At 55.7% G+C, this 17540-nt stretch overlaps 1 protein-coding gene across 1 annotated transcript in view; it reads left to right on the forward strand.

The window, feature by feature from the left end:
- Positions 1–17540, forward strand: part of LOC119965727 (IQ motif and ankyrin repeat domain-containing protein 1-like) — a 177980-nt gene that overhangs the window by 158941 nt on the left and 1499 nt on the right. The window contains exon 4 of the mRNA XM_038796490.1: positions 9033–9224. Coding sequence (XP_038652418.1) covers positions 9033–9224 — 192 coding nt within the window. The remainder of the gene's footprint in view (positions 1–9032; positions 9225–17540) is intronic.

Raw genomic sequence — 17540 nt, forward strand, 5'->3', positions numbered from 1 at the left:
CTTCACAGAACACATTTGCCCTCCAGTTGGAGCCTCTGCAGAATCTGGCTTCATAAAACTCTTTCAACAGGCTTGATTCAGCTTCTGAAGGAGGATTGGAGAGCCAGGAAGAGATCAGCCATCATCATTTTGGATGGCAGGGCAGGTTCGAAGGGCTGAATTACCGACTGATAGAATTTACAGTGCAGAAGGAGGCCATTCGACCCATCAAGTGAGCACTGGACCAGAATGAGCACCCTACCCAAGCCCACACCTCCACCCTATCCGCGTAACCCAGTAACCCCACCTAATTGTTTTGGACACGAAAGGCAATTTAGCATGCCCAATGCATCTAACCTGCACATCTTTGGACTGTGGGAGGAAACCGGAGCACCCAGAGGAAACCCACGCAGACACGGGGAGAAAGTGCAAACTCCACACAGACAGTGACCCAAGTCAGGAATCGAACCTGGGACCCGGGAGCTGTGAAGCAACTGTGCTAACCACTGTGCTACCGTGCCGCCCACTAAATAGGACTTCTGGTCCTAACTCTGATGGCTTCAGAGAAGACTGTTCTGCTTTAAATATTATTCTTCTTTTTAGAACCATCCTCTGGGAGAGAATTCTGGACTCAGGGTCAGACAGATCAAACTTCAACTCGTCTCTGTAGCTTTCTGAAACATCTCTCTGAATCCCTTACCTCCACCCAGCAATTACATCAATTCCCTAAGCTGCAAAACAAAATAGCGTTCTCGGCTGAAAGCACATTAACTCCCCGGCAACTGTCCAAGGTCAAACCACAGTCCATTAGCCCAGACTAAAAGACACATTCCTCCGGTCAATTTCATCTTCTGGCTCCTAAAAGCTCACGGGCCCAGCAAACCAGGGTTCTTGAAATGAAAATGACCATTGCAGTCAAACAGCCTCCCGGGGGGGAGGGGGGGAGAGGACTGAGCCCCTCCCTGGGGGGGGGACAGCATCGACCCTGTGTGTCAGTCACACTGAGCCCCTCCCGGGGGGGGGGGGGGGGGGGGCAGCATCGACCCTGTGTGTCAGTCACACTGAGCCCCTCCCGGGGGGGAGGGGGGGCAGCATCGAACCTGTGGGGGGGGGGCAGCATCGACCCTGTGTGTCAGTCACACTGAGCCCCTCCCGGGGGGGGGGGGGGGGGGGGGCAGCATCGCCCCTGTGTGTCAGTCACACTGAGCCCCTCCCGGGGGGGGGGGGGGGCAGCATCGACCCTGTGTGTCAGTCACACTGAGCCCCTCCCGGGGGGGGGGGGGCAGCATCGACCCTGTGTGTCAGTCACACTGAGCTCCTCCCGGGGGGTGGGGGGGCAGCATCGAACCTGTGGGGGGGGGAGGCAGCATCGACCCTGTGTGTCAGCACACTGAGCTCCTCCCAGGGGGGTGGGGGGGGGGGGGGGCAGCATCGACCCTGTGTGTCAGTCACACTGAGCCCCTCCCGGGGGGGGGGGGGGCAGCATCGACCCTGTGTGTCAGTCACACTGAGCTCCTCCCGGGGGGGGGGGGGGGGGGGGCAGCATCGAACCTGTGGGGGGGGGGGGCAGCATCGACCCTGTGTGTCAGTCACACTGAGCTCCTCCCAGGGGGGGGGGAGGGGGGGGGGGTCAGCATCGACCCTGTGTGTCAGTCACACTGAGCTCCTCCCGGGGGGGGGGGGGGGCAGCATCGAACCTGTGGGGGGGGGGGCAGCATCGACCCTGTGTGTCAGTCACACTGAGCCCCTCCCGGGGGGGGGGAGGCAGCATCGACCCTGTGTGTCAGTCACACTGAGCCCCTCCCGGGGGGGGGGGCGGTCAGCATCGACCCTGTCGGGGGGGGGGGGGCAGCATCGACCCTGTGTGTCAGTCACACTGAGCCCCTCCCGGGGGGGGGGGGGGGGGCAGCATCGAACCTGTGGGGGGGGGGGGCAGCATCGACCCTGTGTGTCAGTCACACTGAGCCCCTCCCGGGGGGGGGGGCAGCATCGAACCTGTGGGGGGGGGGGGGGGGCAGCATCGACCCTGTCGGGGGGGGGGGGGGCAGCATCGACCCTGTGTGTCAGTCACACTGAGCCCCTCCCGGGGGGGGGGGGGGGGCAGCATCGAACCTGTGGGGGGGGGGGGCAGCATCGACCCTGTGTGTCAGTCACACTGAGCCCCTCCCGGGGGGGGGGGGCAGCATCGAACCTGTGTGTCAGTCACACTGAGCCCCTCCCGGGGGGGGCGGTCAGCATCGACCCTGTCGGGGGGGGGGGGTCAGCATCGACCCTGTGTGTCAGTCACACTGAGCCCCTCCCGGGGGGGGCGGTCAGCATCGACCCTGTCGGGGGGGGGGGTCAGCATCGACCCTGTGTGTCAGTCGCACTGAGCCCCTCCCGGGGAGAACAAAGAACGATACAGCACAGGAACAGGCCATTTGGCCCTCCAAGCCTGTACTGGTCATGATACCAACCTTGGCCAAAACCCTCAGCACTTCCTTGTGCCGTATCCCTCTATACCCATCCTGTCCATGTGTTTGTCAAGATGCCTTTTGAACGGCGTTAATGTATCTGCTTCCACAACCTCCCCTGGCAACGCGTTCCAGGGACTCACCACCCTCTGTGTAAAAAAACCTGCCTCACACATCTCCTCTAAACATTTCCCCACAGACCTTAGCCCTATGCCCCCTGGTGACTGACCCCTCCACCCTGGGGCAGAGTGCCTGCCCATCCACTCTGTCTGTGCCCTTCATAATCTTGTAGACCTCTATCAGGTCACCCCTCAACCTCCGTCTTTCCAATGAAAACAGTCCGAGTCGGCGCAGGCTTGCAGAGCCGAAGGGCCTGTTCCTGTGCTGTACTTTTCTTTGTTCTTTATTTTTTGTTCTGTTCTGCCTCTCCACATAGCTAACACCCTCCAGACCAGACAACATCCTGGTAAACCTCCTCTGCACCCTCTCCAAAGCCTCCACATCCTTCTGGTAGTGTGGCAGCCAGAATTGTGCGCAATATTCCAAGTGCGGCCTTACCAAGGTTCTATACAACTGCAGCATGACTTGCCAGATTCTATACTCGATGCCCCGTCCATTGAAGGCAAACATTCCGTCTGCTTTCTTCACGACTGAAGTGTTGGGCACTGTGGACTTGTGAAGCAGACATATGCCACCAACACTGAAGAAGGTTCAACACTATTTTATTAACTCTTATAAAAGAATAGACACACTATAACTGTGGGTTTACACAATGCTACTTTAACTGGAGACCTGTGCCTGTCCGAACCAGTTGATTCTCTCAGCACGTGGTGAGAGTCTGTGCTGTACTTGATGAGCTCTTGTGCTTCTGAGAGGCAGCATCCAGAATGAGCGGGAACCATGATGCCCTCTGTTGTCATAGTGCATGTGTTCTAACTGGCGATTGGCTGCGGTGTTTGTGCGTGTTGATTGGTCCCAGTGTATGTCCATCAATATGTGTCTGCACCATGATATACTGGTGTATATTATGACAACTACCTTGTCCACCTGTGTTGCCACTTTCAAAGATCTGTTGACCTGCACGCCCAGATCTCTCTGACTTTCTATATTCCAAAGAATTTTACCATTTACGGTACATTTCCCCTCTATGTCAGACCTACCAAAATGCATTACCTCACATTTGTCCGGATTAAACTCCATTTGCCATTTCTCTGCCCAAGTCTCCAACCTATCTATGTCCTGCTGTATCCTCTGACAATCCTCAACACTATCTGCCACTCCACCAACCTTGGTGTCATCCGCGAACTTACTAATCAGACCGGCTACATTTTCCTCCAAATCGTTTATGTACACCACAAACAACAGAGGCCCCAGCACCGATCCCTGTGGAACACCATTAGTCACAACCCTCCATTCAGAAAAACACCCTTCTACTGCTACCCTTTGCCTTCTGTGACTGAGCCAGTTCTGTATCCACCTTACCACCTCACCTCTGATCCCATGTGACTTCACCTTTTGTACCAGTCTGCCATGAGGCACCTTGTCAAAGGCCTTACTGAAGTCCATGTAAACAACATCCACCGCCCTCCCCTCATCAATCATCTTTGTCACCGCCTCAAAAAACTTGATCAAGTTAGTGAGGCACAACCTCCCCTTCACAGAACCGTGCTGTCTATCGCTAATCAGTCCATTTGTTTCCAAATGGGTATAAATCCTGTCCCTGAGAATTCTCTCCAATAATTTACCGACAACCGACGTGAGGCTCACCGGCCTATAGTTTCCAGGATTATCCCTGCTACCTTTCTTAAACAGCGATACCTCATTAGCTATTCTGGCCTCTCCTTTGATAGCTTAGCTGGTAGAGCGGACGGCTGTAGAGGATTAAAACTGACATCCTTCAGTCGCTGGTTCAATTTCAGCTCGAAGGAGGCCCCCCTTCCATATTGGGACTGTTTAGCACAGGGCTAAATTGCTGGCTTTGAAAGCAGACCAAGGCAGGCCAGCAGTACGGTTCAATTCCCGTAACAGCCTCCCTGAACAGGTGCCGGAATGTGGCGACTAGGGGTTTTTCACAGTAACCTCATTTGAAGCCTACTTGTGACAATAAGCGATTTTCATTTTTCCTTTCATTTCTCCAGTCCTCTGGGATCTCCCCTGTAGCCAATGAGGATACAAAGATGTCAGTCAAGGCCCCAGCAATTCCCCCCCTTGCTTCCCTCAGTATTCTGGGGTAAATCCCATCTGACCCAGGAGACTTATGTCCCTGAATATCTTTTAAAAGACCCAATACCTCCTCCTTTTCAATGTTAACATGATCCAGACTGTCCACACACCCAGCCAAGAATCATCTTCAACAAAGTCCTTGGCCGGGATTCTCCGCTGGCGGGATTCTCCGTTTGCCGACAGCCCGGGGGTTTCCCGACGGCGTGGGGCTGCCCCACAATGGGAAACCCCATTGACCAGCCGCCATTACGGAGAATCCCGCTGGCCGGTTGGGGCACAAATGTGGCATGGCGGGGCGGAAAATCCCGGCCCTTTTCTTTGGTGAATACTGATGCAAAGTACTCATTTAGTATCTCGCCCATTTCCTGTGGCTCAACACATAGATTCTCCCCGCTGTCCTTAAGGGTCCAATCCTTTCCCTGGCCACCCTCTTGCTTTTTACATATGAACAAAATGCTTTGGGATTCACCTGAATCCTACTTGCCAAGGACTTTCTGTGACCCCTCCTAGCCCTCCTAATTTCCTGCTTCAGTACCTTCCTACTTTCTTTATATTCCTCAAGGGTTTTGACTGTCCCCACCCTTCTGGACCGTACAAAAGCTTCCCTTTTTCATTTTGACGAGGTTCACAATATCCCTCGTTATCCAAGGCTCCCTAAACTTCCCATACTTATCCTTCATTCTCTCAGGAATGTGACTTTCCTGAATCCTAATGAACTGTCGCTGAAAGGCTCCCACATGTCCGATGTTGATTTACCCTCCAACAGCCGCACCCAATCCAAATTCTTCAATTCCTGTCTAATGTTATCATAATTTGCTTTTCTCCAGTTTAGCCCCTTAACACGAGAGTTACCCTCATCCCTGTCCATAAGTACCATAAAACTAATGGAATTGTGGTCACTACTCCCAAAATGTTCTCCTACTGAAACCTCAACCACCTGTCCAGGCTCATTCCCCAATACCAGATCCAGTACAGCTCCTTTCCTGGTTGGAATATTTACATATTGCATCAAGAAGGCTTCCTGGATACACCTTACCAACTCTGCCCCATCCAAACTCCCAGCACTAAGTGAGTCTAGGTCAATCTAGGGGAAATTAAAATCCTCTACCACAACAACCCTGTTACTATGGCACCTACCTAAAACCGGTGACTAGTGGTGTGCCTCAGGATCGTTGCTGGGGACAAAACCTTTTCCAATATATTTTAATGATCTGGAAGAAGGAACTGAAGGCACTGTTGCTAAGTTTGCAGATGATACAGAGATCTGTAGAGGGACAGGTAGTATTGAGGAAGCAAGGGGGCTGCAGAAGGACGTGGACAGACAAGGAGAGTGGGCAATTAAGTTATGAACTTTGGAAGGAGGAATGGAGGCATAGACTATTTTCTGAATGGAAAAGGGTTTGGATATCAGAAGCACAAAGGGAGTGAGGCAAAGGAGGAAATAGCCGGGGGGGGCTGGCAATAATTTTCAATTCCTCTCTGGCCACAGGAAGGTGCCGGGGGACTGGAGGATAGTCAATGTGGTTCCATTATTCAAGAAGGGAGGAATGGATAAACCAGGAAACACCAGGCCAGTCAGTCTAACCTCTGGTGGGGAAAGTATTGGAAGCAATTCTGAGACAGAATGAATCTGCATTTGGAGAGGCCGGGATTAATCAGGAACAGTCAGCATGGGTTTGTTAAGGGGAGGTCATGTCTGACCAACTCAGTTGAACTTTTCAAAGAGGTGTTGAGGTGTGTAGATGAGGGAAATGCATTTGGCGTAGTCTACTTGGACTTCAGCAAGGTTTTGCTAAGGTTCCACACGGGAGACTGATGGCGAAATTAAGAGCCCATGGCATCCCAGGAAATTTGGCAAATTGGATCCAGAATTGGCTGAGTGGCAGGAAGCAGAGGGTGATGGGCGGGGGGGGGGGGGGGGGGGGGGGGTTTCTGACTGGAATTTGTTTATTGTCACGTGTACCGAGGTACAGTGAAAAGTATTTTTCTGCGAGCAGCTCAACAGATCATTAAGTACATGGGAAGAAAATAAAAAGAAAATACATAATAAGGCAACATAAGATATACAATGTAGCTACATAAGCACTGGCATCGGGTGAAGCATACAGGGGTGTAGTGTTAATCAGTCCAGTCCATAAGAGGGTCACTGGTAACAGCGGGGAAGAAGCTGTTTTTGAGTCTGTTTGTGCGTGTTCTCAGACTTCTGTATCTCCTGCCCGATGGAAGAAGTTGGAAAAGTGAGTAAGCCGGGTGGGAGGGGTCTTTGATTATGCTGCCCGCTTTTCCCAGGCAGCGGGAGGTGTAGATGGAGTCAATGGATGGGGGGGCGGGTTTGTGTGATGGACTGGGCGGTGGTCTTGGCCGAGCAGTGTAGCCTGTGTCCAGTGGGGTCCCACGGGGATCAGTGTTGGAGCCCTTGCTGTTTGTGATATAGACGGGCTGGTCAGATGAGCTGATCAGTGGCAAATGGAATTCAATCCGGATAAGTGTGAGGTGATACACTTGGGCAGGACAAACAAGGCAAGGAGAATACAGGATAAACGGCAGGACCCTGGGAAGCACCGAGGATCAGAGGGAACTTGATGTCCATGTACACCTGTCCCTTAAGGTAGCACAGCAGGTGACTAAAGTGGTTGAGATGCCTTTATTAGCCGAGGTATAGAGTTTCAGAGCAGGGAGGTTATGCTGGAACTGTATAAAACATTGGTTAGGTCACAGCTGGAGTATTGTGGGCAGTTCTGGAATCCACATTATAGTCGGGATATGATAGCATTGGAAAGGGTGCAGAGGGGATTTACCAGGATGTTGCCTGGGCTGGAGAGTGTTAGTTATGAAGAGAGATTGGATAGACTGGGATTGTTTTCCTTGGAGCAGAGGGGACTGAGACGGGACAGGATTGAGATGGATAAAATTATGAGGGGCCTGGATAGAGTAGACAGGAAGCAACCTTTCCCCTTGGGGGAGGGGTCAATGACCAGGGGGCAGAGATTTACGGTAACGGGCAGGAGGTTTAGAGGGTATTTAAGGTGAGGGGCAGGAGGTTTAGAGGGTATTTAAGGTGAGGGGCAGGAGGTTTAGAGGGGATGTGAGGGGAAACCTTTTCACCCAGAGGGTGGTGGGAGTCTGGAACTCGCTGCCTGAAAGGGGGGTGGAGGCAGAGACCCTCACAACATTTCAGAAGGATTTGGATGCTCACTTGTGATCCCAGGGCTCACACGACGATGGGCCAAGTGCTGGGAAATGGGATTAGAATAGTTAGGTGGCTGTTTTTGACCAGTACAGGAGCGAAGGGCCGAAGGGCCTTTTCTGTGCTGTATGACAACAGGAAGTGAGTTGTTGTGACCTGGAAGATGCTCCTGTAAAGGACGGTGGAAGCAGATTCAATAATAACTTTCTGAATGCAATTGGATTAATCGGGAGGTACGGTAGCACAGTGGTTAGCTCTGTTGCTTCACAGCGCCAGGGTCCCAGGTTCGATTCCTGGCTTGGGTTACTGTCTGTGCGGAGTCTGCACGTTCTCCCCGTGTCTGCGTGGGTTTCCTCCGGGTGCTCCGGTTTCCTCCCATAAGTCCCGAAAGACGTGCTGTTAGGTGAATTGGACATTCTGAATTCTCCCTCTGTGACCCGAACAGGCGCCGGAATGTGGCGACTAGGGGATTTTCACAGTAACTCCATTGCAGTGTTAATGTCAGCCTACTTGTGACAATAATAAAGATTATAATTATTATGCAACTTGCTACTTGTCACCCCGAGCCTGGATATTGTCCAGGTCTTGCTGCATTTAGACACGGACTGCTTCATTATCTGAGGGGTCGCGAATGGTGCTGAACATTGTGCAGTCATCGCAAACATCCCCACGTCTGACCTATGATGGAGGGAAGGTCATTGATGAAGCAGCTGAAGATGGTTGGGTCGTGGACAAATACGAGTCCAATCAGCTGACGTTTTCCCCCGATTCCCATTGAATCCGGTTTTGCTCCAACACTTTGATGCCACACTCTGGCAAATGCTGCCTTGATGTCAATGGCTGTCACTCTCCAACTCAGTTGTTTGAACCAAGGCTGTAATGAGGTAGGAGCTGATTGACCCTGGGTGTGATTCAAACTGAGCATCCGTCAGCAGGTTATTGCTGAGTAAGCGTGACTTCATAGCACTGACTCTTCCATCACTTTACTGATTGCTACCCCATCCTGGTCCATTCCTGACAGATAATAGTCAGATGGAGACAGAGTGGGACACGGTCAGAGAGAAGGTCAAGGGAATCAGTGGGAGGAGAATTTGGTGAGATTATATCTCAGAGCAGAGCTGGAGAATAGGTCAGCAGGCTGTTTATTCTGGGATGTCTTTCCAATATGCTTCCTTCCTATTTTCCCACAGGTTTCCGAGCTGGACTCCAAAAATGGAATAGGAAATGACGAAATGGGGAAAGTGATTCGTCAGCGGCACCAGTTAGCATTGGTCGACTGTTCTGATGCACACGGCAACACCCCTCTGTCAGAGGCTGCTGGGGGGGGACATCCTGAGGCCATTCAATTCCTAATTGACAAAGGAGCGATTGTAAACTCAAAGGTATTTGCACAGTTAGTAAAGGAGAAAACATTGTGTCCCTGTGTGCCCCTCCGTGCCCCTCTGTGTCCCTGTGTGTGCCCCTGTGTGCCCCTCCGTGCCCCTCTGTGTCCCTGTGTGTGCCCCTGTGTGCCCCTCCGTGCCCCTCTGTGTCCCTGTGTGTGCCCCTGTGTGCCCCTCCGTGCCCCTCTGTGTCCCTGTGTGTGCCCCTGTGTGCCCCTCCGTGCCCCTCTGTGTCCCTGTGTGTGCCCCTGTGTTCCCCTCCGTGTCCCTGTGTGCCCCTCCGTGTCCCTGTATGTGCCCTGTGTTCCCCTCCGTGTCCCTGTATGTGCCCTGTGTTCCCCTCCGTGTCCCTGTGTGTGCCCTGTGTTCCCCTCCGCGTCCCTGTGTGCCCCTCCGTGTCCCTGAATGTGCCCCTGTGTGCCCCTCCGTGTCCGTGCCCCTGTGTCTCCCTCCATGTGTCCCTGTGTGTCCGTCCGTGTGTCCCTGTGTCTCCCTGTGTGCCCTTCCGTGTCCCTGTATGTGCCCTGTGTTCCCTGTGTGCCCCTTGGTGCCCCTGTGTTCCCCTCCGTGTCCCTGTGTTCCCCTCCGTGTCCCTGTGTTCCCCTCCGTGTCCCTGTGTGCCCCTGTGTGCCCCTCCGTGTCCCTGTGTTCCCCTCCGTGTCCCTGTGTGCCCCTCCGTGCCCCTGTGTGCCCCTCCGTGTCCGTGTTCCCCTCCGTGCCCCTGTGTGCCCCTCCGTGTCCCTGTGTTCCCCTCCGTGTCCCTGTGTTCCCCTCCGTGTCCCTGTGTGCCCCTGTGTGCCGCTCCGTGTCCTTGTGTGCCCCTCTGTGTCCCTGAGTGCCCCTCCGTGTCTCTGTATGTGCCCTGTGTTCCCCTTCGTGTCCCTGTGTTCCCCTCCGTGTCCCTGTGTGCCCCTCCGTGTCCCTGAGTGCCCCTCCGTGTCTCTGTATGTGCCCTGTGTTCCCCTTCGTGTCCCTGTGTTCCCCTCCGTGTCCCTGTGTGCCCTTCCGTGTCCCTGTATGTGCCCTGTGTTCCCTGTGTGCCCCTTGGTGCCCCTGTGTTCCCCTCCGTGTCCCTGTGTTCCCCTCTGTGTCCCTGTGTGTGCCCCTCCGTGTCCCTGTGTGCCCCTCCGTGCCCCTCTGTGTCCCTGTGTGTGCCCCTGTGTTCCCCTCCGTGTCCCTGTGTGCCCCTCCGTGTCCCTGTATGTGCCCTGTGTTCCCCTCCGTGTCCCTGTATGTGCCCTGTGTTCCCCTCCGTGTCCCTGAATGTGCCCCTGTGTGCCCCTCCGTGTCCGTGCCCCTGTGTCTCCCTCCATGTGTCCCTGTGTGTCCGTCCGTGTGTCCCTGTGTCTCCCTGTGTGCCCTTCCGTGTCCCTGTATGTGCCCTGTGTTCCCTGTGTGCCCCTTGGTGCCCCTGTGTTCCCCTCCGTGTCCCTGTGTTCCCCTCTGTGTCCCTGTGTGTGCCCCTCCGTGTCCCTGTGTGCCCCTCCGTGCCCCTGTGTGCCCCTCCGTGCCCCTCTGTGTCCCTGTGTGTGCCCCTGTGTTCCCCTCCGTGTCCCTGTGTGCCCCTCCGTGTCCCTGTATGTGCCCTGTGTTCCCCTCCGTGTCCCTGTATGTGCCCTGTGTTCCCCTCCGTGTCCCTGTGTGTGCCCTGTGTTCCCCTCCGTGTCCCTGTGTGCCCCTCCGTGTCCCTGAATGTGCCCCTGTGTGCCCCTCCGTGTCCCTGTGTTCCCCTCTGTGTCCCTGTGTGTGCCCCTCCGTGTCCCTGTGTGCCCCTCCGTGCCCCTGTGTGCCCCTCCGTGCCCCTCTGTGTCCCTGTGTGTGCCCCTGTGTTCCCCTCCGTGTCCCTGTGTGCCCCTCCGTGTCCCTGTATGTGCCCTGTGTTCCCCTCCGTGTCCCTGTATGTGCCCTGTGTTCCCCTCCGTGTCCCTGTGTGTGCCCTGTGTTCCCCTCCGTGTCCCTGTGTGCCCCTCCGTGTCCCTGAATGTGCCCCTGTGTGCCCCTCCGTGTCCGTGCCCCTGTGTCTCCCTCCATGTGTCCCTGTGTGTCCGTCCGTGTGTCCCTGTGTCTCCCTGTGTGCCCTTCCGTGTCCCTGTATGTGCCCTGTGTTCCCTGTGTGCCCCTTGGTGCCCCTGTGTTCCCCTCCGTGTCCCTGTGTTCCCCTCCGTGTCCCTGTGTTCCCCTCCGTGTCCCTGTGTGCCCCTGTGTGCCCCTCCGTGTCCCTGTGTTCCCCTCCGTGTCCCTGTGTGCCCCTCCGTGCCCCTGTGTGCCCCTCCGTGTCCGTGTTCCCCTCCGTGCCCCTGTGTGCCCCTCCGTGTCCCTGTGTTCCCCTCTGTGTCCCTGTGTTCCCCTCCGTGTCCCTGTGTGCCCCTGTGTGCCGCTCCGTGTCCTTGTGTGCCCCTCTGTGTCCCTGAGTGCCCCTCCGTGTCTCTGTATGTGCCCTGTGTTCCCCTTCGTGTCCCTGTGTTCCCCTCCGTGTCCCTGTGTGCCCCTCCGTGTCCCTGTGTTCCCCTCCGTGTCCCTGTGTGCCCCTCCGTGCCCCTGTGTGCCCCTCCGTGTCCGTGTTCCCCTCCGTGTCCCTGTGTTCCCCTCCGTGTCCCTGTGTTCCCCTCCGTGTCCCTGTGTTCCCCTCCGTGTCCCTGTATGTGCCCTGTGTTCCCCTCCGTGTCCCTGTATGTGCCCTGTGTTCCCCTCCGTGTCCCTGTGTTCCCCTCCGTGTCCCTGTGTGCCCCTCCGTGTCTCTGTATGTGCCCTGTGTTCCCCTCCGTGTCCCTGTGTGCCCCTGTGTGCCCCTCCGTGTCCCTGTGTGTGAACCTGTGTGCCCCTCCGTGTCCCTGTGTGTGAACCTGTGATCCCCTCCGTGTCCCTGTGTGCCCCTCCGTGTCCCTGTGTGCCCCTCCGTGTCCCTGTATGTGCCCTGTGTTCCCCTCCGTGTCCCTGTGTTCCCCTCCGTGTCCCTGTGTTCCCCTCCGTGTCCCTGTGTGCCCCTCCGTGTCCATGTATGTGCCCTGTGTTCCCCTCCGTGCCCCTGTGTGCCCCTCCGTGTCCCTGTGTGCCCCTCCGTGCCCCTGTGTGCCCCTCCGTGCCCCTCCGTGTCCCTGTGTGTGCCCTGTGTTCCCCTCCGTGTCCCTGTGTGCCCCTCCGTGTCCCTGTATGTGCCCTGTGTTCCCCTCCATGTCCCTCTATGTGCCCTGTGTTCCCCTCCGTGTCCCTGTGTGCCCCTCCGTGCCCCTGTGTGCCCCTCCATGTGTCCCTGTGTATCACCCTCTATGTGTCCCTGTGTAGGGCAGCAGGGTAGCATGGTGGTTAGCATAAATGCTTCACAGCTCCAGGGTCCCAGGTTCGATTCCCGGCTTGGGTCACTGTCTGTGCGGAGTCTGCACGTCCTCCCCCTGTGTGCGTGGGTTTCCTCCGGGTGCTCCGGTTTCCTCCCACAGTCCAAAGATGTGCGGGTTAGGTGGATTGGCCATGCTGAATTGCCCGTAGTGTCCTAATAAAAGTAAGGTTAAGGGGGGGTTGTTGGGTTACGGGTATAGGGTGGATACGTGGGTTTGAGTAGGGTGATCATGGCTCGGCACAACATTGAGGGCCGAAGGGCCTGTTCTGTGCTGTACTGTCTATGTTCTATGTTCTGTGTGTCCCTGTGTATCACCCTCCATGTGTCCCTGTGTATCACCCTCCATGTGTCCCTGTGTATCACCCTCCATGTGTCCCTGTGTATCACCCTCCATGTGTCCCTGTGTCTCCCTCCATGTGTCCCTGTGTATCACCCTCCATGTGTCCCTGTGTATCACCCTCCATGTGTCCCTGTGTATCACCCTCCATGTGTCCCTGTGTATCACCCTCCATGTGTCCCTGTGTCTCCCTCCATGTGTCCCTGTGTATCACCCTCCATGTGTCCCTGTGTATCATCCACCATGAGTCCCTGTGTCTCCCTCCATGTGTCCCTGTGTCTCCCTTCATGTGTCCCTGTGTGTCCCCGTGTATCAATGCCGGTGTTTCAATGCCGGTGTAGCAATGCCGGTGTAGCAATGCCGGTGTATCAATGCCGGTGTATCAATGCCGGTGTAGCAATGCCGGTGTATCAATGCCGGTGTAGCAATGCCGGTGTAGCAATGCCGGTGTATCAATGCCGGTGTATCAATGCCGGTGTATCAATGCCGGTGTAGCAATGCCGGTGTAGCAATGCCGGTGTATCAATGCCGGTGTAGCAATGCCGGTGTATCAATGCCGGTGTAGCAATGCCGGTGTATCAATGCCGGTGTATCAATGCCGGTGTAGCAATGCCGGTGTATCAATGCCGGTGTAGCAATGCCGGTGTATCAATGCCGGTGTAGCAATGCCGGTGTATCAATGCCGGTGTATCAATGCCGGTGTAGCAATGCCGGTGTAGCAATGCCGGTGTAGCAATGCCGGTGTAGCAATGCCGGTGTATCAATGCCGGTGTAGCAATGCCGGTGTAGCAATGCCGGTGTATCAATGCCGGTGTAGCAATGCCGGTGTAGCAATGCCGGTGTAGCAATGCCGGTGTATCAATGCCGGTGTAGCAATGCCGGTGTATCAATGCCGGTGTAGCAATGCCGGTGTAGCAATGCCGGTGTAGCAATGCCGGTGTATCAATGCCGGTGTAGCAATGCCGGTGTATCAATGCCGGTGTATCAATGCCGGTGTAGCAATGCCGGTGTATCAATGCCGGTGTATCAATGCCGGTGTAGCAATGCCGGTGTTTCAATGCCGGTGTAGCAATGCCGGTGTAGCAATGCCGGTGTATCAATGCCGGTGTATCAATGCCGGTGTAGCAATGCCGGTGTATCAATGCCGGTGTATCAATGCCGGTGTAGCAATGCCGGTGTAGCAATGCCGGTGTATCAATGCCGGTGTATCAATGCCGGTGTATCAATGCCGGTGTAGCAATGCCGGTGTAGCAATGCCGGTGTAGCAATGCCGGTGTAGCAATGCCGGTGTATCAATGCCGGTGTATCAATGCCGGTGTATCAATGCCGGTGTAGCAATGCCGGTGTATCAATGCCGGTGTATCAATGCCGGTGTATCAATGCCGGTGTATCAATGCCGGTGTAGCAATGCCGGTGTATCAATGCCGGTGTATCAATGCCGGTGTAGCAATGCCGGTGTATCAATGCCGGTGTATCAATGCCGGTGTAGCAATGCCGGTGTATCAATGCCGGTGTAGCAATGCCGGTGTATCAATGCCGGTGTAGCAATGCCGGTGCATCAATGCCGGTGTATCAATGCCGGTGTATCAATGCCGGTGTAGCAATGCCGGTGTAGCAATGCCGGTGTAGCAATGCCGGTGTAGCAATGCCGGTGTAGCAATGCCGGTGTAGCAATGCCGGTGTATCAATGCCGGTGTAGCAATGCCGGTGTATCAATGCCGGTGTAGCAATGCCGGTGTATCAATGCCGGTGTAGCAATGCCGGTGTAGCAATGCCGGTGTAGCAATGCCGGTGTAGCAATGCCGGTGTATCAATGCCGGTGTATCAATGCCGGTGTAGCAATGCCGGTGTAGCAATGCCGGTGTATCAATGCCGGTGTATCAATGCCGGTGTAGCAATGCCGGTGTAGCAATGCCGGTGTAGCAATGCCGGTGTAGCAATGCCGGTGTAGCAATGCCGGTGTATCAATGCCGGTGTATCAATGCCGGTGTAGCAATGCCGGTGTAGCAATGCCGGTGTATCAATGCCGGTGTAGCAATGCCGGTGTAGCAATGCCGGTGTAGCAATGCCGGTGTAGCAATGCCGGTGTATCAATGCCGGTGTAGCAATGCCGGTGTAGCAATGCCGGTGTAGCAATGCCGGTGTAGCAATGCCGGTGTATCAATGCCGGTGTAGCAATGCCGGTGTATCAATGCCGGTGTAGCAATGCCGGTGTATCAATGCCGGTGTATCAATGCCGGTGTATCAATGCCGGTGTAGCAATGCCGGTGTATCAATGCCGGTGTAGCAATGCCGGTGTAGCAATGCCGGTGTATCAATGCCGGTGTAGCAATGCCGGTGTAGCAATGCCGGTGTAGCAATGCCGGTGTAGCAATGCCGGTGTATCAATGCCGGTGTAGCAATGCCGGTGTATCAATGCCGGTGTAGCAATGCCGGTGTAGCAATGCCGGTGTAGCAATGTTGGGCCTGGAAACAGCGGTGACTGACCGAGCCTGGCAAACGGAAACGAAGGGCCCTTCTTCCCACACCCGTTGCAGGCCGTGCTCCGTGCCGGGCAGCATTGCCTGGGGTGTTTGCTCTGGCCACAAAAGTAACACTTGGGCCCTCCGGAATTGGCTGGCAGCCGTGCGGCGCAGGCTTGCGGTGTACTCGGGTCAGCCGCTGGTGGGGCCCACGATGCCCACGAGGGTGCGGCGCGGTCGGAGGTGTAGGCTTACAGATTGCAGGAGGCCACTTCTAAGGAGTTAGCAAGCTGCACAGTCACTGCAAGGTCGAGCGTACCCCCTTCCAATAACCGCTGGCGAACGCAAGTGGACTTAATGCCCGTGACATAAGCGTCTCTGATTAGTAGTTGGGTGTGTTGCTTGGCAGTTACAGTTAGAGCCATAGAGCCCGCAAGAAATCATCCTCAGACTCTCACAGGAGTTGCCGTCTCGTGGCCAAGGTGTGCCTGGCGTACACTTGATTCACAGACCTGATGTACTGTCCCTTTATTAGCGCCATTGCTCCTGTGTAGGTGGGTGTGTCCCAGATGAGGGGAAAAACATGTGAGTAGAAGACCTGGAGCTTCTGTGGGTCTGAGAGTTCTTCAGTGGCTGTTCTGAGGGAGCCTTCAAAGCAGGCTAGCCAGTGCTCGAAGGCGGATGTGGCGTTGGCTGCGTGAGGGCTCAGCTCTAGGCGATCAGGCTTGATTAAGATGTTCACCTTTTAAAAATCTCGTGCAATGAATTGATGTACCGTCAATGACCACGAGACGAGAATGGTTAAACAATCGAGGATTTATTGCAAAAGATGTTGTGCCTCCTGCAGCTGAAACCAGAATGGGAGCAGCGCAGGAGAGCATACACTTTTATACTCCGCCTGCTGGGAGGAGCCAGCAGGCTGGGATTTACTGTGGTACCTGTAATATAGCGGCAGTACCGTAATACATGCAATGTGTTACCTGTGGTTTTACCACACGCTGTGTGTCCCTCCATGTGTCCCTGTGTGTCCCTGTGTGCCCCTGTGTGTCCCTGTGTGCCCCTCCATGTGTCCCTGTGTGTCCCTGTGTCCCTGTGTGCCCCTCCATGTGTCCCTGTCTGTCCCTGTGTGTCCCTCTATGTGTCCCTGTGTGTCCCTGTGTGCCCCTCCATGTGTCCCTTTGTGTCTCTGTGTGCCCCTCCATGTGTCCCTGTGTGTCCCTGTGTGTCCCTCCAAGTGTCCCTGTGTGTCCCTGTGTGCCCATGTGTGTCCCTGTGTGTCCCTGTGTGCCCCTCCATGTGTCCCTGTGTGTCCCTGTATGTCCCTCCATATGTCCCTGTGTGTCCCTCCATGTGTCCCTGTCTGTCCCTGTGTGTCCCTCCATGTGCCACTGTGTGTCCCTGTGTGTCCCTCCATGTGTCCCTGTGTGTGTCCCTGTGTGCCCCTCCATGTGTCCCTGTGTGTGTCCCTGTGTGTCCCTGTGTGTCCCTCCATGTGTCCCTGTGTGTCCCTCCATATGTCCCTGTGTGTCCCTCCATGTGTCCCTGTCTGTCCCTGTGTGTCCCTCCATGTGCCACTGTGTGTCCCTGTGTGTCCCTCCATGTGTCCCTGTGTGTGTCCCTGTGTGCCCCTCCATGTGTCCCTGTGTGTGTCCCTGTGTGTCCCTGTGTGTCCCTCCATGTGTCCCTGTGTGTCCCTCCATGTGTCCCTGTCTGTCCCTGTGTGTCCCTCCATGTGTCCCTGTGTGTCCCTGTGTGTCCCTCCATGTGTCCCTGTGTGTCCCTGTGTGTCCCTCCATGTGTCCCTGTGTGTCCCTGTGTGTCCCTCCATGTGTCCCTGTGTGTCCCTGTGTGCCCCTCCGTATGTCCCTCTGTGCCCCTCCATGTGTCCCTGTGTGTCCCCGTGTGTCCCTGTGTGTGTCCCTGTGTGTCCCTGTGTGTCCCTCCGTGTGTCCCTGTGTGTCCCTCCATGTGTCCCTGTGTGTCCCTGTGTGTCCCTGTGTGTCCCTCCATGTGTCCCTGTGTGCCCCTCCATGTGTCCCCGTGTGTCCCTGTGTGTCCCTCCATGTGTCCCTGTGTGTCCCTGTGTGTCCCTGTGTGCCCCTGTGTGTCCCTGTGTGTCCCTCCATGTGTCCCTGTGTGTGTCCCTGTGTCCCTGTGTGCCCCTCCATGTGTCCCTGTGTGTC

Source organism: Scyliorhinus canicula, chromosome 5 (assembly GCF_902713615.1).
Source record: "Scyliorhinus canicula chromosome 5, sScyCan1.1, whole genome shotgun sequence".
Lineage (NCBI taxonomy): Eukaryota > Metazoa > Chordata > Chondrichthyes > Carcharhiniformes > Scyliorhinidae > Scyliorhinus > Scyliorhinus canicula.